This window comes from Pagrus major, chromosome 13, assembly GCF_040436345.1.
Source record: "Pagrus major chromosome 13, Pma_NU_1.0".
NCBI classification, from domain to species: Eukaryota; Metazoa; Chordata; class Actinopteri; order Spariformes; family Sparidae; genus Pagrus; species Pagrus major.
The window spans coordinates 3,435,609-3,460,489 of NC_133227.1; the positions used below are offsets into that span (position 1 = coordinate 3,435,609).

The 24,881-nt window shown below is 40.0% G+C and overlaps 1 protein-coding gene across 6 annotated transcripts in view; it reads left to right on the forward strand.

The window, feature by feature from the left end:
* Nucleotides 1–24,881, forward strand: part of LOC141006798 (RNA-binding protein Musashi homolog 2) — a 259,908-nt gene that overhangs the window by 13,227 nt on the left and 221,800 nt on the right. For all 6 annotated transcript variants that reach the window (XM_073479045.1, XM_073479043.1, XM_073479042.1 and 3 more), the window contains exon 5: nucleotides 904–945. In XM_073479045.1, coding sequence (XP_073335146.1) covers nucleotides 904–945 — 42 coding nt within the window. The remainder of the gene's footprint in view (nucleotides 1–903; nucleotides 946–24,881) is intronic.

Consider the following 24,881-nt stretch of genomic DNA (forward strand, 5'->3'; position numbering starts at 1 on the left):
CTCACATATAAGAAGCTCGACCCACCAAAACATTTATACTTGAAAAATTACTCAAATGAATAATTGGTTATCAAAATAGTTGTGAATTAATTTCCTTTCAGTCGACTCATTTCTTTCAGTCAACAAATAGTTGCAACTGTAGTAATTTACAAATGAACTGCTCAGTGGGAACATACACTGCCTTAAGAATTGATTTAATAGTATTCAACAGCATCACTATACCGTCATAAAGTCCGTCTTTTGTAGTTTTACTTGCTTCCAAGTTAATCAAAGCCAGTGCACATTCTTGCAAGAAAATCTTCATACCACAAAAACAGATTGTAGGATATTAAGCTAACCATAACCATGACCCAGCCTTTTCTTTGTAAAAATAACTCAGCCTAACCTTAAACCACAGGGGAAAAACAATGATGTCAGATTTGACAAAAGTAAGCAATGATTCTAACAGACTCCAGTGTGTTACAAAAAATAAATCATCCTTTCTCTGTTCTCATTATCACTTTTCGTTGGGTCATTCATGTGCACTTAATTAGCAATCGCAATAATTTTGACATTTCTTGAATGCAGCTGTAGCTCCTGAAAATACTTCTCGAATTCAAAAGCAGACTGTATCACTACAGGCTGATTACGCAGCTTTTGTAAGTCTTAATGGCTTCGATAAATTGTTATCATTGTGAGTTGAAAATAGCACATTTGAATATATTATCTTTTGAACATGTATTACTGCTATTAAGATATAAGCAATTCTTCCAAACCAGAGAGGATTTTAAATGTGACTGTGAATGGTCTGGTTCCCTTTGTAGGCTCAGAGTTTGAGAAATATTTTCCAACACCTGTTCACTGCCATAAAATATCCCTGCTTTTCTTTTAACAACAGTTTTACTATTCTCTTCTCATCCTCAGATTGATCCTAAGGTTGCCTTTCCCCGTCGCGCCCAGCCTAAGGTAAGAATAAATTGGTCACTAACCCTGCTCAAAGAAAATGATTATGTCTCATGTCACCAGCTTACCTAATTTTGTGTGCTCACACAGCAGATACAAAGAGGCAGCGGTTGCCTGTTTGTTATTGTAGAGAAAAACCAAGTCTGGCTCCATTGTTCTCACCTTGTCTGTGCTGTTGCACCAAAGCAATTAAAGTTGGACATATTAGACTTAAAGGAAATTTTCAGCATGATTGAGGTTATGTTCTTTTTTGTATCACCTCACTGTTTTATATCTGCAGCAGGGCTTTTATGCTCATATTTGCATTTCATCCCTCATCATGTTTTTATTGTCAGATGTTTAGAAAGGAACTCTGTCTTATTATTGTGATATTATAATAATAATAAAAACATCAAGCGATATTGTCTGTTTAATGCAATAGAGTATAAGTGGTGAGACCATCTGTTGGCTCAATGGAATTGTTGACTGACAGGAGACAGACTATCTGCAGTAAACGTTACCTATTGGTTGAAAGTTTTATTCTGATGTGGGAAACGGGAAATCAGAAAATTACAAAGAGAAGTCAAGATCCTGTTTTTGAAGTAAAAAAAGCGAGAGTTTTATTTTGAAGTGAATAGCCTGACTGAATTTGCAAGAAATGGTTGTTGACTCCTCATTGACAGTGATGAATTACATTTACTGGCTGAATTATAAGTCTATTGAGTTGTTTTCTGTAGCATTCTGAGTTGAATGGGATTGAATGACATAAGTGATTTAGAACTATCTTTAATTGTGTTGCATGCATGTAGAAATAGTCACAATTAGCATCGAAAGAATGGGTGATTTAAAAAATAAGCCCAACTCTAATCACGCAGGAACTGTCGTATGAGCTCCTCATAATGCACATTATCTTTTCCTTTTCTTGATTACTGGTCTCGAGCAGTTCTATTGACAATTAAATATTCAGCGTGTGCAGATGGTGCTGTGGCATAGTCAAGGGCTTTGTTGACATGCCCTCTCACACCATCCCCCCAGCTTTATGTGCAGGCTGTAGCACAGTACAGTGTTGCGCTATTCAGCATCGCTATCAGGGCTTTTTCCACCTAAACCAGGTGGAAATCGATAATAGATTTTCTCCTTCCCACTGGATCAGAGAGAGCCATTGTTAAAGAGTTGGTCAGGTTTCAAATGAAGAATTGGCAGTGCAGGCTTTCAAAGCCAGAGCACATGGTGACTTAAGGATATCGGCATATGGTTGAGAAACTACCAGTGTTTCCCCACACTTCTTACATAGCAAGTATATCACTTTAACTTGTTCTCTTCTGAGCTGCGCTCATAAATGTCGAAGGTGTAATAAAACAGCTCAGATGTTTGATGATTCTTCCAATTTTTAAGTGAACAAGGAACTCTTCTTGCTGTCGTGTTTATTGTTAATCTTTTTTAAACAGTGTTAGATTTTTTTTAGCAATGACTCAGAGAAGGAAATACAATATTTTGAGCTGTTCTACTGGTGTTAAACATATTTGTCATTCCACCTTGCATGATTCATAACTCAGTGAAATAATGACACCATAACAGAATTTGTGGCACTGCAAAAGCCTTGTACCAATGATTTATAAAATGGCTATAGGGCAAGCTTGTTAGAGAAGAAAAATGGTTGTATTGAATGTGGATTATAAAGGATCTTAAAGCAATGGGATTAAGCCCGATAGATTAACATTGCATGGGTTTGTACTTTCTGTTCAATTGATTTAAGACCTTTAAAAGAAGTCCCATTCTGAGGTTCCCATTTAGAAAGTCCTCTCTGTTTTGCATTTGCTTTCTTTTGTCCCTCTTTTCCCCTCCACTGTCTGCCTGCCTGGCTGCTTATGCAGCTGTTGAATAGGCCTCGTTCTCGTTTAAAGAAGCTTGCCTTGGCAGGTGCCTCGGTGGCACGGGCTTCGGGGAGCGAATCGTGACGAGACCAATCAGCGTTAATTTTCTCACGGCTAACAATGACCTCACAAGTAACCCTGCCAATGACCTCCCACTGCTGAATGCTGCAGTACGGTGAAACTATACAGTATGTACAGCACGTAGAGTAATGCTGAAAACAGACAGGAAGTGAAGGTGAACACAGAGGACATTTCACTGTAAACAACTGAAGGTGTTTGCACCGGGATGACAGGATCACAGGAAAAACAACTTGTATCAGCAGACATAACTGACACTGCCCCAAAACATGGACAGTTCCACTGTAAAGAGGTGGTGAGAAAGAGACGGAGAGGAGTTTGGCAACACATAATCATTAGGCTGTATTTAAGTAGACAGTCTGATTTGACATGTATGACAAGGTCGACTTAATCAGAGGATTTATACGCACAATTCTGGAAAACTTAATGGGAAACATAAACATGTCCTTGTATAAAAAGTCAGTCACAGTGCGGATTATGTCTGCTTCGCACCTTGCATTTGCATCCTATGGTTTTCGTGACCATCTGCACTAGAATGTTGGTAAAGGGCACGAATGGGAGATAACCGCAGGACCTGTCAATCAAAGGAAATATGCCAAAGAAATGCAAAATGGCGCACGCATTACTAATGAATAATGTCACACGACCAAAGCTTATCTTAAGACTTTAAAGTGGACATTTTGCATTAAAAATAGAAGCTGTGCTTACAAGTTCTGTCAAAGGTATCAATGCACACTAGCCCGCAAATATTCAGGGATTAGGTTTCATCTGCAGATGATTGACAGATGAGAATGAAAGGATTAAACAATGATGATGTGATGCAAAGTGCTTTATGCACATTCATTTATGCCTTGTCTCTCCCTAGCCTATTCAGCCTGGCTGGGGTTAGCTGTGGCTTTATTAGATAGGCAGCCAAAAGTAGCTTTAGAAAGCCAGGATTTCAACATAAAATGTTTCAGCATCTTAATATTTAGTTTCGCAACAAGCTGTTGTTGATCCATTCTATTAATATAAATGTAATGCCGTCCCTGATATAGATGTAATAATTTTCATAGTAGCTTTTTTCTAAAAGAATAGGGATATGAGTTCTGATCTGATGAAGTTAATATATTCATCACTGTTTTGTTTTGCCAGAGCATCATGACATGACCAGGGTTGCCCCCAGGAAATTGGTTAGAGGATGTCATACACACTTAAGCCTTAAAAACACAGGGTTTTCTTCCCTAAGATTGCAACATGCTGCTCTGATTAACTGTGAAGCGAATGTACTATGTGATCGGTCAATCACCTTTTGAGCTGAATCAGACAGACCCTTATGCATCTCAAATCTGAATCTAACATCCTGAAGTTCAGCAGTCAAAAATTCTAACAAATTATTCCAGTGTGTTTTTAAAGCCCCAATCCTTAATTTTTCCCCATCTAAATTTCGAGCCTGTTGAGATACTGACAGTACTATAAACACAAACCAAAAAAAACCCTGCATGCCTTTCTAGTATTGTGGCTGTGTACAGAAAGTGGTAAAGAAGACGGAGATGAGATGATTCTGTTTCTTGCTGTCTCCTCGTTTGATATCTTCCAGTAAGGTTCACACTGAAAGATGTAAACGAGGCCTGCTCTCAGTTTCCTGGAGAAATCAAAGCGGCGGTTTCCGCCGACATTGCTCGAGATTTACCACTCGACTGTTGGCGTCATTACTGCTGCTGCCGCTGCTTTTTGTTTCCCACAGTGGAGTCGCACACAAGCATGGCATGTCCCAGCATGATTTTAATTGCCAGCGGGACTGTGGCCACTTCAGTGGGAGATGAGTTCTGATGGCTTGTTATGGAAATGAAAGGAAAGAGCAGCGACCATTTACAGAGCAATGGGCGTAACCCTTTCCTTGCGCCTCCATAAAGGGATTTGCCATGTAAGCCATCCCGAACAGGTTGTCACCGTGTCTCTGGCAGTCTTTTGGATGCAGCAAGAAGACTTTATCTGTGCACAAAATAGATGTGTGCTGCACGGGAGCAGCTGTGACAACGCTTCCAGATATTCTGCTTATTTTGTTTGCGTTGACAGTTCCTCTCCCGAAACGTCCCGTTTTAAACTGCTCGCGTTTATGTCAGCGAGGAGGAACTGTGCTGGTACACTGGTTGAGGTAAATCTGGGCTTTCAGTCAAAAATACCATCAAAGCAACCAAATTTTACTCCAACCTGTGACAGCTGTGACTGTGCCTTCCCTGTTGTTGGCCTGCTGTTAGTGTCGGTCTATCTCTGGCAGCTGGAGCCCTCTCTCTCTCTATCTTCGCCTGTCTCTTTGTCTCACTCTCTGTCTTTGCATGTCACTTTCTCTTTCTCCATTTGCCTTCTTTCTCTCTCTGTGGATGGCAAATTGACCAGTGCCCCCACCTCCTCCACTTGTCTGATCCCCCCACAGCTCTCTCAGGGACTGTGTGTGCTTTATGTTCTTACCTGCAGAAAAGACTCTCAGGTGTATTGCTGTTCTGGAGATTTCAGGTCTTAAGTTTTAATGAAGTCTAATAATAATGCAGCGCGCAGTAAATACACATTCTCATCCCCCTGTGCATTTGTGCTGCGTGACATAAACACAGACTCACACACGACCACTTGTACGCCTGCTGTATTAAGCAGGCACAGGTGTGTAGTTTCATACGCGAATACAAAACAAAGTTCTTTCCTTGTTCTCTTTTACTTTATCTGTCACTCTGTCTTTCCCTCTTTATGCTCTTTTCTTCTCTTCCTTTTCAGTCTTTTTAGGATTACAAGGCCTTGTAAATCCAGTCTTACACCTTGCTCAGTTATTTGATCTAGATTTAGCATTATGATATTCCCCCTTCTGAAAATGATCCTTATTTTAAATGACACAGCTCACTGCTGGGAAAATGAAACCTCTGTAGCTGCCAGCCCCTTTGAATGTCCCTGTGAGTTTATTAAAAGCACCAGCTTCCCCCGTTCCAACTCAGATCTGCACAGCTGCACGAGTCTGAAAGAATATTCAAGGACAAAAGTCTTTAATGTGGAACAGAATGCCGTATCAATATCTTTGTTCAGCTTTACAGTTCATGACAATGAGCCCCACCAAATATTTATTATGTGAAAGAAGATTATTTCTTATTAGACATTTCTTATTTCAAGGCATTTCTACTGTGCAGATAGCACACGGAGTGGAAGAAAGAGAAGGAATGTTATGCTGTGCCGGCTATTATCCGAACCTGACGTCGCATTTCAAGGCATATGGCACAGGTCTTATCCCAGTAAGCGACCGAGATGCCCAGCTGAAAAGATATTTGCTGTATTTCTCAAAATAAATGCACTTTTGAAATGGGTTTTTTTTTCTTACAACTGACACTAAATGCACTGACGTTTCAGTGAAACCAAGAGTCAGACGGAAGACGACGGAGAAGTGACAAGCGAGTTGATGGGAATTCTTCACTGTCACTCTCCTCTCACCCCCGGAGAAAAAAAAAAAACCCCACATGTGCAGCCAACATAAATAAACCCTCCTTTAGATGGAGGATGACACAAGGAGCCACCCCCCACCCCATCTACCACCTCGCCCCCACCCGGTGGTAATGGCTACTGTGCCGAAGCTGGAGATGGGTTTAAATCCCTGACCCGTCAGCTCCTTTGCTTTCAGCGGCCTCTGTGGAACTGCTCCAGATGAAAATGGGGCCAGAGCACAGACATATGAATGACTGTTTGTTTGGTGGTCAGACACAATCACCAACTGAGTGACCCAGTTAACGGCTAGTCAAAGCGATGCTCAGTTTGATTCGGGTATGTTTTTTTGAGTGTGTTCCACACTTTCTAAATGTATTTACTGTCCTCTTTTTCTGTTCTTGCTTTCCTCCAATGTTTAAGCTTCAATGGAAAGATAAATGATGTGTGAATGTAAGGGCTTGTGTAATTATGTTTTTTACCGCAGATATAATACGAACACACATTTCTTTTGTTTGAATAATTGCCGGAGCGCTTATAAATGGAGTGTACATGCGTGTGATTCTTCTTCTCTCGGCCTGCCTCTTTCTCCGGTCTCCTTGGTTGCGGGTGGAGAGTAATTAGGTTTTCTAGGGGATTGAGGGGTTCTTACAATGCTTACCAATGGCAGCAGTCAGGCAGGCTAGTGCTGGCAGGGCAGAGAGGACAGAGGGCTGTGCAGGAGCCTGGCACTGCTAAACCTGATGCTGACTGACAGTAATGAGGACAGCCTGCTAGCCAGGATAGAGAAGAGAGGAGAGGAGGGCATGGTCCTCCACTATACCTCTCAAGACCTCTTATCAAAGCCTCTGTGCACACACATGTGCTCACAGAGATACAAACAACGCAAGCACACACGCGCAAAAACACATGTTTGATGTGTTCTTGGCAGCCTGCAGAGAATACATCACTGTTCCATGTTACATCAGTCTTATTTTTAAAGAATCTAAAAATACATGCGACTGGTGGTCATTCAGAAAATTAGGTTTGTTACGGCAGCAGCTTTGTGACTTTCTGTTCATTCACTGGGAAACGGCTGGTTTTTAGGAAGGACCAAAGAAAATGTGTTTTTATTCACATTAAAAATAGCATGTTCATGTTTTTTCCTCAAATAGATCAGCAATAAATCCAGACAATATTTTAATATCTTTTGTGTGTCTTCCCATAGTTGCGGTAAGGTTTTTTTTGCCTAAACTAAAAAAACAGATGGACCGCAAGTATGGCTGGGCGAAATATTATCACACTATTTTAAGGCTCAGTATTTTTAAATCTCCGCATAAATGCTAGGATTGGGTGACAGATTGAAATATCACAATATATTCTTGAAGAAATGCCTCAAGATCAGTATTAATATAACACATTAAAGGTGCAAAAGGTAAGAATTTTACTTTGAAACACTGAAAAAATGAACTAAGATTATCAACAGAATTTGATGAAACATTAATTTTGACATAATGTCAAAGATGTCTGTGTACTGTGTTGAAGAGATATCTACTGAAGTTAGCATGCTAATCAGCTAGCCCCAGCTGTCCAAGGCTCCTGTGCTAGCAGAGTAAACACTTCCAGCTCCTACTCTGGGCATACTTGAGTCAGCTAATAGGATCACTAGCTCGTGGCTAACTGAGCCAACTAGCTAGCAGCAGCTGCAGTTAGCAGTAGTTCCTCTGGTGATATACTGTATGAATTCAACAAGTGGCTGGTTTTTACATACTAATCATCAGTAATGTGGATATAATGACTAAACTTGTAATATAGTGTACTGTAATGCTGCCTTTAACACCGGAAAAAGACGACACTTATGCCATATCACGATTTAACAATATCCAAAATGGACAATATATAGTCTAATATCCCGATAACAATAAAATATCGATATAATGCTGGGCCCTAACTGCATGGAGCAGTAATAAAACATAGTGTCTGGTTTTCTAGTAGTCTCTCATCAGAACAATGTCACTGACAGTCTAAATGGCTTTGTTCAGCACAAACCATCAGTGACTCTGACCTTGGGCCCTCCGCAGCTGTAACATTGTTCTGTATTAATGCACTGCGATTAAATGACAGGTGGATTAGCTAGTCGCGTCCGGCCTTTCCATGATACGAACATCTTTTTTCAATCTTCTTTAGTCTCCACCCATCCAATGTGAAAAACTAAGATTGTGAACGAAGTAGAGGGCCACTTAACTATGAAAGTCATCACTTCAGGGAGTGGCTTTGGCAGCCGGAGAGGCCGATGAGGAGCGCATTTCAAATTTTTGTTACGGTGACCTTTTTGAGATTGTGTTTTCAATGAAACACTAGAAATAACCATTTAAGAAAAAGGGACGTCCAGCTTTATCAGGACAGTGAGTTCCATTGTGTTGTCAGACACATCACCTTGCTGTCCGGTTCTGAATTCTCAGCACCTCTCAGCACCTTCACCCCTGTGTTTCAAACACGCAGTGTGGGATTTGTACAACAGACAGTGTAATATGCCATCCGTTGGCAGAGAGGCTCAGGTGTGTCAAGATGTGGGCAAATTATTACCAACAGACATACAGCTATATATACATTACTAGCATCTCTTATGAAAAGATAGTAGAATCAGGCAATATATGTTTCAAAGTACAAATTGTATGTGTATCTATGAGTAAATTACAATGCTTCTGTATTATCTATGTACTAACATGATTAGGGTCATTTTCGCATAGGTAAATACAAAATTATACTTTATCTGCAGTGAATGTTTTCTATTGTTTTTTTGTAAAGTAAGGTTATACAATATCAGAATTTAAAAATTTGAAACAATACAGGTATAATTTTATATATTAAAAACCATGCATCGAGTACTGGTACAGAAGAAGTCACTTTTTTGACAACCTTACCATAAAGTGACATACTACAAAAACATTGCCTACAAAAAACAGCACATCAACAAGTACAGTTTAAATGTTATGTTGATTGGAGGATTGTTTGGCCGACTTACTGAAGTGTCCTGCCATGATTGGATCCAGTTGTCATTGTAGGGTTAGATATTGGAATCTCACAGGCCACTTCTCACTTTGACGTTGTTTGACAGTTCATGCTCTGGAGTTTTCATACGCTTCCCTGTTTTTTTTTTTTGTTTGTTTTTGTTCTGGAGCACCAGCCTCTCGGATTGAGAATGATGTTCCTTTAGCAAGACGAACCTGTCAGGTTGTTAGTTGCACTGTTGTTGGTTGTGTGATTAATAGTGATAGCCACTAGTTTTTGTTGCCTTTTTCTGGTTCAACTGTTTGTTTGCAACATGACACTGTATCCAAAAATGGGGCATTAGTTGCAACATCACATCCTTTTAATTTCTTTAAAAAATACTTACATGACTTCTTTGTTCTTGTGATGGTGTGACTATTAAAGGCCTACGGTCGTGGTTTACCATTACCAAACCAGTCTAATGTTTGGTTTAGTCACCGTCTTCACACAGTCAATAGAGCAACACTCTATTAATAACCAAACATGACTGGATAGACCAAAATAACAAGAGGCAAACGGAAATATCTTCTATGCTGTAATTACATATTTCAGAACTTGCGCTGTTATTTTACTTGTCACTCTCAGCAGCTGTGTGATGCGTTTCCTTTGTGTTGCACCCCAAAATATCTTAACTAGAAGGTGACTGTGGTGTATCGGTTGTCACTCTGATGTACAAATATTATGTAATTAGCTGAAAGCATTTAGAGCATTGATTCTTTGTTGTTTAATTAAAATGTGCTGTAATTAGGGGGTATTTTTTTCACTTGGACGGATCAGTCTTGATAAAAGATAAAACGGTTGACCGGAGATAAGCGTTTTCAAGAGTATTAACATAAAGAAATGTAACAGTTCTGGAGCGGTAATGCAGGTGGCCAGTCTGCTTATGATAAGAATCATAGGCCCACCATTCAGTCCAAACCTGTCCTCAGACAAAACCTCCATGGTATTGTTGGTCACAGAAAGAACCAGATAGAATCTGAGGGTTGAGCTCTAACAAAGCATGACAAGAAGGACATACAGCAGGACAGACAGACAGACAGACGGACGGGCATGTAGCTCCACATTTATGATGGAGTCCCTCACCTGCTTTCTGTCCACAGTTAAATGCCGGGTGGTCTGTCATTCAATTCCATAATAATGTACAATCTTCCAACCTAAATGGAGATGGAATAAAATTGGTGACCCTTCTGAGCTGAAATCACATGTTTATTTTCACATGATGACATGTTGCCACCGCTGCAATGAATCACATTGTAAGGTATGGTAAAAAACAAAAAAACACAAAAATGTATGAATGTGTAAGACAGCGAGTCTTCAATACTGAATTATATCTAAGTCAGGGCGCTAAAGAGCTTAGCTGTTCCTCAACATAATGCCTCGGTCCTCAGCTGTGACCTTTCTCTTCCGCACATCATTCATGATTATACTGCTGACATGTTGGCTCATGCCAATAATTTTTCATTGGAGGCAATGTCAGCCACATCATATTTTATCATCTGGATAAATTTGTGTTGTGTGTGCATGTAGGCTCTCCATAATTTGTATTTGTCTGTTTATGTGCGTGCCCTAGAGATTAGATTTTGCATTCAATTCAACTCAGAAACTGATTCAGATGTAAACACAATGTGGCAGCGGTGGGAAAATACATATATCATCGCTAAATGAGTGATATATGTAACATGAATAAATAAGATGCGAGTAGGAAAATGAATGTATGCATGTGAGCCATTAGATGGTGAGATGGTTGGACAGAAACGATCTACACCACGGCTGCACATACTGAAAGCATGATGATCAAACACAAAATGAAGGAGAAACACGTTTATGAAAAATGATCATTTTATGTATGATTATCTGAACCACAACAGCTAAATTATAGGTGTTATTGTATATGGATGAACAATATTCAAACAGTGATTTTAACAGCCAGATGTAATAGTTAAAATGAATGCTTTTCATGCTTAATGAAACTGTCTCCAGAGTGATGTTGTTTCCAAGTGCACACTATACACCGTGTTCCTGCGGCTCTAAGCTTAGAAGTCACAAATACGGCTTGTTATATTTGAGTGCTTTGGCTGCAAATAACAAAATGGACCTTGTAACAAAAGCAGACATTTTTGTGGCTGTTTTTATAAGCATAGAGCTACTTTGTGCTGCAGTGGCAAAAATCAACAGGAGTGAATGCACAACCGGCATGTAATTCATGTTTAATTAGTGTAATAACAGTAGTTATTATAGACAGACAACATGTCTTTATACATTTTTCTTAACAATAGAAAGTAAACCCTTGACTAGATACTGTTTGTGCTAGATCTGTGACGGTGCTAATTATCTCCACGGAAAACCAAACAATAACATGGCAATCCATAATTTCCACACTTACATCAGTTGTTGATGCTTTGTTGAGTCTTTTTGAATCAGTGACCTTGTCATACCGCCCAGTTTCTTTCAGTGTGACTACACCACCCACTCCACTGATCATAGAAACTAGCCACTATTTTTTAACAAAGGGAAACTACTATTTTAGATAGGACTTCAATGCTTTCTATTTAATTGAAGCAAACACATAACTGAAGTAATTACCGTTCATTATCCATTCTCAGAAGATATTCAGAGTTAATGTCAGTGTCGAGCTTGGCTGTTCACAGATTTGATTTATTGTGCCAATTGTAAGATTTCAATATTTGCAGTGAAATTAATTCAGCTTTAAATTGGATATCATACGTCTTGGCAGCACATTTCCAATGTCTGCACCTCGTAGACATCAACAGATTTCCTCTGTTCAGAAGGTTTTACAGGGCGGCCAGTTTGGACTTTCATTTATGGTGAAACTGTCTTTGCCACATGGCGGGGAGCTCATTGCTTTTAAAGGGAACGAGAGGACCTAATTTAATTGACTGTGATTGACACCGGCCCCTTCCACATCTACTGGTAATTTATTCCTTCTAATCCAACCTCTTTTTGCGACCGCACCGCAGGTGTGCCACCGCTGCGCCAACATCTCTGGTCACAAAATTACCAAAAAAATGTGTTCTCGCACATGTGCTACTGCCATGAATTTACACCACTGCCTTTGCTTTCACCTCGATTCATTAAAAGAAGACCCCTTGTGACACTCTGTCGGGAAAATGCAAAAACAAGCCCGGTCTCTGTGTCGCTGCTGCAGAGTCGCAGAGAATGTGAAATAATCAAACAGAGGTAATGCATAAGCAGGTCAAGTCCAGCTTGTAACAGTTATTTTGTGACTTAATTTTCTCCCGTGTTATCATACAATAATGAAAAGTGTTGACAGATTCATTTCCTTGCCGCTGCCGCCTAGGACCATTTTGTGATTTCTAATTGATAGCTACATGCAGCAATTTTATAGCACGAGACAATTTTATAGCACTTTTAATTAGTCCAACTTTGACCTTCTGTTCGCTTTGCATTTATATTGCTCCAAATTATTTTCACCTTCTTTCCTCATTAACTTTTGCCAAATGAATACAGGCATTTACAACATATTAATCCATATATGCACTGTATGAAATATGGTGAGACTCAAGTGAATTGATAATGGTCTCTTACATTAATTGTTTGATTGATTTCACACAATTAAATAATCCGTGATGTGAATATACTCAGTGTCTTTGACCCCAGAGAGATTATTTTGTAAAGGATTTACAAAATAAAAATAAATAGGTGAATAAAAATACCTCTGTGGAATGAGGCTGCAACAACCACTTAGTTGACTAATTGACTAAGAGGGGAAGCCCTTACATACGTCATTAGGGAACACAGGTGCATGATGACTCTACTCAGATAAATCCTTCATATGGAACTAGTTAATCTCCCATGTAATATTGAGCAGATGTATATTGGTAAATGAATAAACACAAACCTCAGATGAATCTCAATTGACAAGGTGTTTAGTATTCATTTGGAATCCATCCACGAAATGAATATTGAATTTGTATGAACACGCGTGCCAGCATGCAGTGTTCAGCCACCGTCAGCCGAGCAATTCTTTAACTTTTAACTGTTGTTGCGGTATTGTGATTCATGCTGACACAATGTGGCCGAGCTTATACAGAAAGGCCTTGTCTGAGACCTGGCAGCCAGGTGTATACAGTGCTACTGTGGAGTTTGAGGATTTGCATCCCATGTAAATCTTGCATCTAAACTAGGGCAATTTTCAGAGAGGACGTTTGTCAGCAGAGGAGAGGAAAGAAAAGGAGAGTAGGAAAGGAGAGAGGCTGAATTTACTTCCACCAGTAAAACATAGTGGTGAATGACAAGATTCCATTCATTGCAAATGGAAGACGGCAATGAAGAGCAGGCAAGGGAGACTGGCCAGAGCAGTAAAACCACTTTATATTTGATGCTACTAAAAGTTGACCCGTCGTTAGCATTTGATTGGCAGCAGATAGTCAGTAAACCGAATTGTGTTAGGCACAATTTTCAATTAGAAAAACGTGTCCAAGAACGTTATCTCTCAGGTCCACCGAATAGCATGTCTGAAGATAATTCAACCAAAAAGAGGTGACACTGTGGCTGGGTCTCAGTTTTTTCAGAAGATAACAGAGGTTTGAAAAGAGGCAAGTCACGTTGTCTGAAGCGCTTCATTTGCATAAAGCAGTCAGGACCTCCACTGGTGATTAAAAACAGCAAACACCAGCATCTATGAATGCATTAAGAGTAAATACTGGCAAAGAATTCATTAACATCATTGGTAATTATATGTGGCGCCACTTAATGAGGCTCTCATTTCACTCCACAGAGTGGACAGTTAGTGGACAGGAAGTGGAAATGTATCCAAAAAATTGAGAGCAGAGGAGTTTCACATCTGACCTCTTTTGACCTTGGTTTTATTCATCTGTCTGGCTTTCTGTGGGTATATTTGTGTTTATCTCTCTCTCTCTCTCTCTCTCTGTGTGTGTGTGTGTGTGTGTGTGTGTGTGTGTGTGTGTGTGTGTGTGTGTGTGTGTGTGTGTGTGTGTGTGTGTGTGTGTGTGTGTGTGTGTGTGTGTGTGTGTTTTGTGTGTGTGTGTGTTTTGTGTGTGAATGAGTTTGTCTCTCTGTCCATCTGTCTCTTCTATCCACCCTCTTTGCAGTATTGGAGTCTTTATCTGCTTGGTTGACTTTATAACTGTAACACTAGTTTAATTTCCTTACCTGCTTAATTGAAATTCACATCTCTTTCTCCTCATGTGTCTTGCCGGTGTGTGCGAATCTATATGTGTGTGCGCGGGGCGGATATTAGCGGAGATGTATTTTCATTCTAAAAGTGGCAAGTGATGGACAGGATCTCCCAGACAATGCCCCCCGCTCTCCCCCCTCCACCACCCTCAATCTTTTTGTCTGCTGCACCTGTCTTTTAGATACCTTTCAACCTTGTCTCATTCTTTTGCTCTCTCTATTCCCAAGTCCCCCTTCCCTTTTCCCTGGATTGCCTCGGCTTGATAAATCTGATGCTAAATTTAGAGACATATTTCTCAAAGACACCGGGACTAGAAAGAGAGAAGAGAGCAGACAAAATGGCCTCTCTAATCCATGTTTATCATCTTTTATTTATCTCTTTGAAAAACGTGAGGCCATCACAGAAATCCCCCTCTCTCTTTTGTCTCTCTGTTGCTGCCATGACTGTTTGCTGTCCTCCAATTAAATTCCAGTGACCACATTCTAGTCCCAGAAGGCTACATTTAAACTGACAGCATATTCAAATTACATCATTCAGCTCAGTGGGGTTGTGCATCATAAAATTAAGGGCTTGTAGAGGTTCTAATAGAATATCTTTGCCTTTTTAAATTACAGCTGCAAATGTGCTGACAGTGAGTGCAGCCTTCATTACACTCCCCTTAGTTCCCAAATTCTTTGTTAGCCCTAATATTGTTTGATTACAATATGGCACCCACTGACGGAAATTATGTGTCCGCCCGGAGTGGTTTCGGCAGCACCTTACAAGCTTGACTCATCTCACTTTTGTGAAGAGACGTGTTAGCCACAGGCTAACACATTAGCAGGAAAAGCAATAGAGCACCTCAACATGGACATGGACGCATTAAAAAAAGCTCTGTGATCTTTGAAGTGCCATTACACTGTAGGACACATTTGTTCCTTTATTTATGCACAAAGTAAAAGAACATTTTGAGCCTTGCAGATGGTTCAGGCTCTGTAACTGAACTGTACGTGAGCTAAAGGAGCAGGGATGCACACACGTTATTAAAAGTTGCCACAGGAGAGGATGGACCATGCAATACAACCGAAGTTACAAGTCAGAATATCAATAATAAATGTCGGTGTGCTTAAAAATCTCTGAAATGGTATTTTGTTTCTGGGGGAGAGGAGCAAGACAAGAGAGTCTGAGCAACTGCACAATATTTGTTTGATTTTATTTGTCGAGTTTGAAACAAACATGGGGTTTGGGAATGAAAGTGGTTCAGTGCATCCATATAGCAAGTTGATATAGATGTTTGTCTTGTTACCAGGAGAGCATATGAATGGAAATCCAGATATGAGACTGTAAGCTTTCTGATCCTTAGTCAGCTCTTATATTGCATATTTAGTAGGGATGAAAGTATTAAACAGTGGAGCTGAACTACTTATGGAACGCTGAATTACAGAAAACACTGTCTCACTGTTGTATGACAACTACACAACTCCTCATACATAAACAACTGATTGTCAGTGACTCCCAAGACAACATAAGTATATGATCTTTACCTGTGACCGTACTGTACTGGACCTTCCTTGTCCCGTCGTCAACACTGTGAACTGATGGTCAGGTTTAGGCACCAAAAATACTTGGTTAGGTTTAGTGGTGTTTGAGTTAAAAATACATTAGTTGCGTAATAGTTAAGTTATGTGCATGACGTAAGACAAGTAGTAAGACAAGTATGTTATGAAAAATTTAAATAGCTCTTCGTTGACTTTTGGTGTCACAGGAACAGATACGACTTTCTGTCTCGTGGATGAAAGGCCTGTGTTTGGTTGACCCATCCAGCCCACACATCCTACTCCTTATGCAGGCGGTGCATGTTGATTAGTGCTCCTAAATTTTGTGCTGGTGATCCTAAAATTTTCAGTAGGGAGCACCAGTGCTAGGTCAGTTTGGAATAAAGATATGTGATCGGCCAATATTGGCTGATTATAACTGTTGACCAATACATCTGTCAGTCTCTATCCTAAATATCTTAAATGCTCCCTAAATCAGTTTTACTCTGAGGCTCAATTATACTAGGGCCGTGCAATTAATGAAATAATATCTAAATCACAATTTGGCAAGTCGCAGAAGCTTACAATGAAGTACTTTAATGCTGCAGAGATGTCCTGGTTTACAAATCTTGTTGTCTAGATGTAAGAAAACAGAATTCCCACTCATCGTGAATCATATCGCAATCATACTATCTGTCAAAATAAGATTTTTTTTTTTATCATATCGTGCAGCGCTGGTGTATACCGTGAAGAGCGCAGTTTTTGTTTTTATGCCTTCCTGTAGATGTATAAGTATGTTTTGTAAAGCTCATGTTTGCATTAAAATAGTTTGTAAGCAGAGTGCAGTTTCTCCGCCTTGTCCTATACAGTATGCTGATGGATCGATCCGCTGAACAATACACACACATTCCTCACTGTAGTGTCTCAAGAAGCAAGGTAATGGCTCGAACAGAAGAGCAGCTCCTCTGTCGCTTTCTCTCTCATTGTCCTCGCTTTCATAACTTTCTTATCTGCCTGTTGCCAGTAATACTTCTCCTTTATCCTGTGTTCTATAGCCTGTCGTTTGCCTCTTGTTTATGTTGATAATGAAGGGTGGAATATTTCCTCCCTGTGCAGTAAAGTGGCATCCTGCGGTGGCCCTCGGCTACATTGTACTGTACATTTTCCAGAAGGAGAGAGAGTAATTAGTTTGCCATTTGGATTCACAGTGCAATTATTTGCTAGATTCTGGAACATTACAGGTAAACAGTGTCAGTCGCTGAGAAAGTAAGACCAGGCAGATGTTTCACAGAAAAGCACATTAGCTAGATGAAATTCAAAAAGTATCTTCGCAGATTACAATGTAATTTTGTTTATTATCAGCAGGCTACCACATCTGTTCTGTATGTTGTCTTTCTAAACCTCACATTCGAGTTTAGTCGAGTGGATTCAAATCTCTATCATTAGGATATGGAGAAAACGTTTCACTGTAATTTTCTCAGTTATACAGTGTAGCTAACTTGCTTATACATCTATTCCTGAGCTGTTTGATTGGAGAGAGTCACAGAGAGTCAACCAACCGTCCACTGGGATGCTTACCTCAAACATATTATCAAAATCAGGTGCTTTTGAGTTGGAAGACGGCAATCTTCCAAAGGAAAAAGTTGTACACTGATTGATTTGCAGGCTTTATTTGTGCAAACAGAGTGATGGATGTAAATCAGTGTGGTCAAGTCCCATTTTTCCCTTGGATAATATCGATTATCTCGGTATTATTATTGATCAATTTCTGGAGGAATATCTTGTTAGTATTGGACAATATTCCAAACTCTTGCAAACAATGCAAAAGCATAAGTAGGCCTACATTAAATAGGAGAGGTCGCATCAAAAACATTTACAGGAGGGATGTAATACCAGAGAGCCTCGCTCTCTCTGCAAAGCATGTTTGATTGACAGCAATGGGAGGGGAAGAGGAGGGCAGATGGTGCGATAGAAGTGTAAAATGCTAAATGGGTCACAATATACTTGGGTGGCCGTAAATATACCTGTGTGGCCTGCGCAAGTAAAGTCTATGTGTGGGAAACACTGAAATAAAAACAGAGCAATTATATTATTTTGCTTGAAACCTCAAGTTCATCTCACATCAAAATGTCAAGCACTTTTTGAAGGCATGATGATAATAGCTGGCATGTGTCAGTAACCAAAACGCTCATGGACTGACCCTGTATTTTAATTGTACCGGTGAGAAAAGAATTCTTGTTCAGAGTAATTGCCTGTGAGGTGTAGCTTTAGCAGACGTGAGGCTTGCATAAAACCTCTGCCTCGTACTTGGCGTCTGACATTTCCCAGTCTTTGATCGATGAGCTTGCCACTGGCTCCTTCACTCTGGGCGAGTCCTTCTCCCTCTGTCACTGAGAACTCTACAAGATGGTGAGGTTAGCACCTCCCAAAGCAAGATTATAAGCACAACACCTCTCCTCCTCTGAAAATACTGTGTTACATTGTGCGGTGGAGGATGCCCAGTAAGCAGGAAAGTGTACATTGGATGACTGTATACTGCAACAGGTGTGTTAACACAAATGCTTTGATGTGTCATCACCATCACTGATTACATTGAATATGTAAATTCAGACTGGATCCATGTTTCTTTTTAACGACACCAAGATGTTGTTGTCTTTGATTTGCATTTTTTGCCATCCTGTGTTGCACTAATTAAACAAAGACAGAGAATTATATATCACAGCATTGTATTTCCATACTTGATAATCATGCAGTTCAGTTATATTGACATGCTGTAATTTAGTCTCGTCAAACAAACACAATGCAAAAAAAGCAGGAAGCTCAAATAGGAAAGAAAATAAAATAGAATCCCTGCATAGATCTGTGTAAAACTGTTGGTGCTGACTTTTCAAGTCTTAATGTAAAAATATTGTTGTGGTTCCTTAAAGTGAGTCATCATGATTATCTTTCATTTTGAGGTAATTTGGTTTTAAATCTCCGGGTTAAATTGGTGTGCGTGTGTGTGTGTGTGGAGAAGGAGGGGGGGTGATTTAGCAGAGTAATTGCAAGGGTTTGCACCATTATGTAGTAGTCTTTGTGTCAAATGCAGCTTCATATAGCATTATAAGGACCTAATGAGCTTTACAAAATCATTATAATTCACACACACATAGTCCATTTATTTCATTATTCAGACAATGTTCATAGTGACACACTTGCACATTCGACAGTCTCAGTTCATCTGATCTCAGAGAGCTTGATAAATTGAACTCTGTATAGCTGGACATCTTTTTCTACATGCAAGTGGTCAACAGAGCTTCTATTGAGAGTTAAGTATTCACATACAATGTTAAGGTGTGGTTTAAGATCTCAAAGTTGCACTGAAATGCTCGCAGTTATGAATGGCATTGTTTTAAGTGACACATTAACAATAAATCACATTTTTAACCTATATACACTCAAAACAATTGAGACACAGTGCCTCCAAATAAAAACATTTTACATCTGATTTAAACAAATAATTTAAACTATTACTTAACTCTCAATTCAAGGTCAGTATTAAAAACTAAACAAATATTAGTAATAAGTATTACTATTAATATGCTTAATAAGTAAAGCCTTGCAATACATAACCAACCAACATTATTGACTGTATGCTACTATACATGTTAGTTATCAGACAACCTTCAACGGGCAAAGATTAACCCATTCGTTCCTGACTTTTCCAAAGCTCTGCATGATTGACAATGCCTTCTTGATTAGCCACGCTCAACGGTCATGTCGGCCCAGTATGCCGACTGTCAGTCATTTTCAGCGAAAGGAAATTATAGCCAAGAGAAGTAGCTGTTAATTTTAAGGGCTAACATGAAAGCTATATTTTTTCTTACTATGGTAGAAGCGAATAAATGTAATGTCGACAATGGATACACTGACCTCACCGAGCTATTTAACCCAACTGATGACGACAAGTGAGATTCAGTACATGTGCTTTAAAGTTTTAGATGTTATTTTTAGGTCATTTATTCATCGTAATGTAGTTTGCCACTGCATTTGACTAAATGATGGCATATTTAATGAACAGTACCATATTAGTTGTAATTTTAAATAGACATAAAACATTAGGAGTAAAAATAAGACTGTTGGCTTGGTGCACATTTGAAAATCACTGCTGAGAATGTGTAGATATAGCACAGTACAGTACATTCAGTAGCAAAAGCAGGATGCGCAAACAAAAATGAGATAAAATCATAGTCTCAATAATAAAACAAAGTAGTCAGGATTATCCAGTCGTGTGTGAGCACAACTTCTGGTATCTTTAGTCCGAATGTGACCCATTTAAAACCTCGGAGGAAATCTTGCCCACATACTGTGAAGCAACAGGCAGCTGGTCAAAGACTGGCTGTGACAAAATGCATGCTGCTTTGGCTGTTTGTGAAAATAAGGCCTTATGGAAATACACAGAGAACGAAACGTCCCCCATGACCTAAATCTAAACTCCATGACTTCACAAACATATTTTCACCTCTTTCTTGCCTTAGATATGAGAAGAATACCTGAATTGCAACTGCACATTTGCAAGTGTAGAGTCAATAATAACACTGAACAAATAGGGCTTTACTTTTTTCTCCATCAAAAAGAGTCCCTGTGTGTAGAGACAGGAATCACGCAGGGGAGTGCAATAAACAGCACCTTTGGCCTGCACAACGGACAAAAGGACAGGAAGTTCGTTCGCTCTCTTTTGTGGAATATTGTTTTCCTAACTCGGGAAGAGGGAGGCAGCTGAGAAAGCAAGGACAGTGGATTTCTTTTAGGCTCCCGGGTGGGGCTAGGGGCCTCGAGGATGAAACGGGGAGCGGATGAGGGGAAGTAAATGCCAGCGCCCTGCCGTGCAACAGGCATGGAGGCCTTTTGACTCGGTTGCCATGTTACTGGCTTTCGGTCACAGGTATCCTCTCCCTCGGGCTCACAGACGGAGGGGGGATTCTCGTGATATGAGCAGGAGAAGAGGGGCAAAGTTCTTTCACCACAGCTTTGAGGTGGAGGCGGAGGAGGGGAAGGAAGGGGGTCTGGTCTGTGGATGGCAGGTGGTGGTCAGAGTCAGGGCCTGTCTACCTGTCTTTCCATCTTGTGCCTGAAGTGGTAACAAGACTGGAGCCATTGAAACCACGTACAACACTGTCCCTAGAGGGCCTTTTCCTGCTTGAAGGCTCATAGTGAGGGGGAGTGAATCTATCAGTGCCATATTTATACGACCAGATTTAGTAATGTAGATATGATTGTGCCATTTATATTGTTTGTCTCAATTTAATGCAAGCTTTAAAAACAGAGCAGCCTGACGTCTGCAAGGAGTGACTCACATCTGGAAGTCATGGGGAGAGCATGGAGAGGAGAGCTGGAGGGACAGTGAGAAGGCACCCGGGAGTAGTTCCTGGCTGATTTATGAAGGCACATGTGGAAAGGGTGACCGGGATGGTAGAGAGCAGGTTTGTGTTTGTGCTTCAGGAACTAAAGTCTGCTTTCAGTGTAATGAGTTTCCTTTACTAGCAGTTGTTACTAAAACCCAAATACCCAGCTTAATAAAAATGGATGCCACCATTTGTGTGCAGTATTAAACTTTAGTTCTTCTTGCCTTTTTTCAGCACTGAGATGGATCTCATAATGTGCCGTTTTAATGTATCGACCTGCCTAGTCACTAAATGTCAAGCGGCGAGGGAACAGTTGCATGTTGGAAAATGTTTAAGCTGCAAATGGTTTATTTACACTTGTGTTGGTGTCTAGCATAAGAGCAAATGTTGTAGCTGAATATTAATGCGAACAGAGCAAATACGTTATTTGCCATCAGCCGACACACCCTTTTAAAAAATGGGCACGCACACTCCCAGCCCTCGCTGAAAACAAATCTGAATTTAGGCTTCGGTTGTTGAATGAAGACTGGTATTTACTGCTCCAAAGTGTAGGTCACCCTTGCACTAAATGAGCATAAGAGAGCCCCTTGGTTTTTCACCGCGAATTTGTCCATCAGTGGAGGCAAATGACAAAATGTTTGGAGAAAATTTCACCCGAGCGATGAAGACAGAGAGGCCCCCGGGGTTACACATCTGACTTCAATTCCACTCTTGTCAGGTAGACACAAAGCTGAGGGGCACACACAGCAAGAGAAAGAAAGACAGACGGAGAAAGAAAGAAAAAGAGAGAAAGAGGTGTCATTTGGTAGTTTTCTGCAAACCATTCTTCAATTTCTCCAAACCTGAACCAGTTGTAAACAAACAGTCTCTTATACTGTATCGCTTAATACCAAATATTAAAAAGATAAGCAAAATTAAATTAAAAAACACATTAAAATCATTGCACAGGGTGTCTGCAGGTCCTTAAAAAGACTTAAAATGTCTTAAATTAAATGTGATAAGAAATAAATCTGAATGTGTGAGGTCTTTAAACATTTTACCTAATTTAATTTATCCATTTTTATTTCAAAATGTTTCAAGTTCTTCTGCATGAAAGTCCACTTTTGTCTTTGTCTTATGACTTTATACTCGCAATTACCTAAAAGTTCCTAGTGACTAATTTCCCTGATGCTTAAGCCAAAGATTAACTTTAAGTAATGTTGACTAGTCTTAAAGTAAGAAAACAATCAAAATTGAGCACAATTTGATGCGTAAAGTTACACATTGTATGAAAAAATATTGCAATATGACAGCGCTAAAAATATTGTGTATATTATAATGCATACAAGATTGTAGTGGGTGGCTGTGTTATAACATGCAACATTTCACTTGTGCTCCTAATATTAGTAACAGATGCTTGTTTTTTATATAGCAACATTTGACTTAGAAGGCATGAGGTTTGAGTGTAAATTATGTCAATACTATTTTATTATTTAAATGTACACATTAAACACCCCCTAGTCCGTTAAAAAATTAACGGACTAGTATATGGGGCCAACTTAACTGGCTCTAATAACCATATTCCTACATAAAACTTACCTCTGCACAGGACCAAATATATTCTACTCCCTACACCCTACACTTAGCTGCAATGCTTTAATAAAAAAGGATAATTTGTCCTGTAACTGTAGAAAATCTATTGCAGTAACACCTTATGTAGTATTTAAGAGAAAATTATTCAGAAAAAACAGTTAACAGTTGTGTCAGCCTAAGGTGCTAGGTATTCCTTTCATTCTGGACATTTCTGTCTTAGGAAATAACTGTCAGCCACTGCTTTTGCTTTCAGGTCTGTCAATAACGAGATGACTTGTCCATTTTAGAGGCCAAAACAAGCAAAGATGTTAACCTGGTGCGTCTATTTATGTCCTTAACCTTTGACCTTTCCCTGTTTGCTAGTTGTCCCACAGGACAAATAATAAAAAAAAAAAAGCAGTCTTTGCTCTTCGTGTGTTCAGCTTTGATTATGAGTGCTTGCGAGACTGAATTTTGCTTATGTATGATGCATGTGGAGAAAAAAATTACATGCACAGCAGAGGTTACGGTGTGATTCCTCTCAGGTCTGTTTCAGAGAATAATGTTGACTGCTGATAGCAGGGCTTTGATCCGTAACCTATTGTGAGTGTAAAATCAGAAGGGCTGGGCATTTTCTTTGATAATGCTGCAGTAAATAGATTCCACATCTCAGCTGCTTATCATATTGTATGTACGGTTGGATCTAAAGGTGCTGGCTAAGACTGGAGTGCAGGTCATTCTAAATGGCCCTAGGTAAAGCTTTTTCACACTGGATTATTGCACTGTGATACAGATTTTGTTAGCCTGTACTTTATTTATAGATGATAATACACTGCCTAGAAGTCTAGAAGTGACTGCCTTGATTTTTTTTTTTTTTTTACTGGTCTGCTACTGCTCATAGTAGTCTGCCGGTATTATTGGGGTGATAAGTCGAAGTTAAGCAAGCCAGAGTGCATCTGCACTTAGTGTTTTTGCCTCATATTATCCATGGGACTAAGCTGAGGTGCTCTGGGAGTATTTAGTGCTCTGCTGTGCTTGTAGGAATGATTACTGAGGCTCGGTGTTCTGCATTTCCCCTGTTGGAGAGCGAGAGAGAAGGCGTCAGAGAGGGTGAGCGGGAGTGGAGGAAAGGGGTGAGAGGTAGAGGGAGTCCTGTGTTGTTGGCAACCACGGGCTATATCTGGGCAGTCTGCAGAGACAGGCGCGCTTTGTCTCTAGCGTCATTTGCAGCTTAAACAAACAGGTGTGATGCAAGAGCCTCTCAAACAAACACACCGCTGCTTTTCAAAGTGGAGACAGGAAGAGACACGGGGCGAGGGAGAGTGGAGAAATAATGGGGGAGGCATGGGCAGTCAAGGGGAGAAAAGCGCACACGTAGACAGGAGTTGAGTGGAAGTAAAAGTGTTCTTTTTATGCTGAATTTAAGTTAAATCTGTGAGTTTTCTTAAACTTTCCCTCATATTTGTAGGTGTTAGCCCTATATTTTCTTCATTTTAGCTTTCACAGTTTGGAAAATAAATTGGTCCTTGTTTTTTTTTTCTCACCTCCACTAAAAATGTCTGTTTACTCTCTCTTTTACTCTAGTGCTGACAGCCTCTTACTTTCTCTACTGCTTCATCACTCTCTCTCTTTCTTTCTCTCTCTCTCTTTCTTTCTCTCTCTCTCTCTCTCTCTCTCTCTCTCTCTCACCCCCCTCTCCGTGGCATTGTCACTTGAATCAGAAGTTGAGTGCTGGCTAAGTGAAGGGGTACACAGCGAGTCCTCTCTAGACAGGCCTGAGTGGTGCTGCACTGCTTTGCTGCCTTTCCTCCACAGAGCCTTGATTCAGCCCCCACTGATAGGGGACCCAGGCATTACTCAGCCCCCCCTGCCTGCCTGATGAGCAGCATCTCTAATCCGTACAGATGTTAAC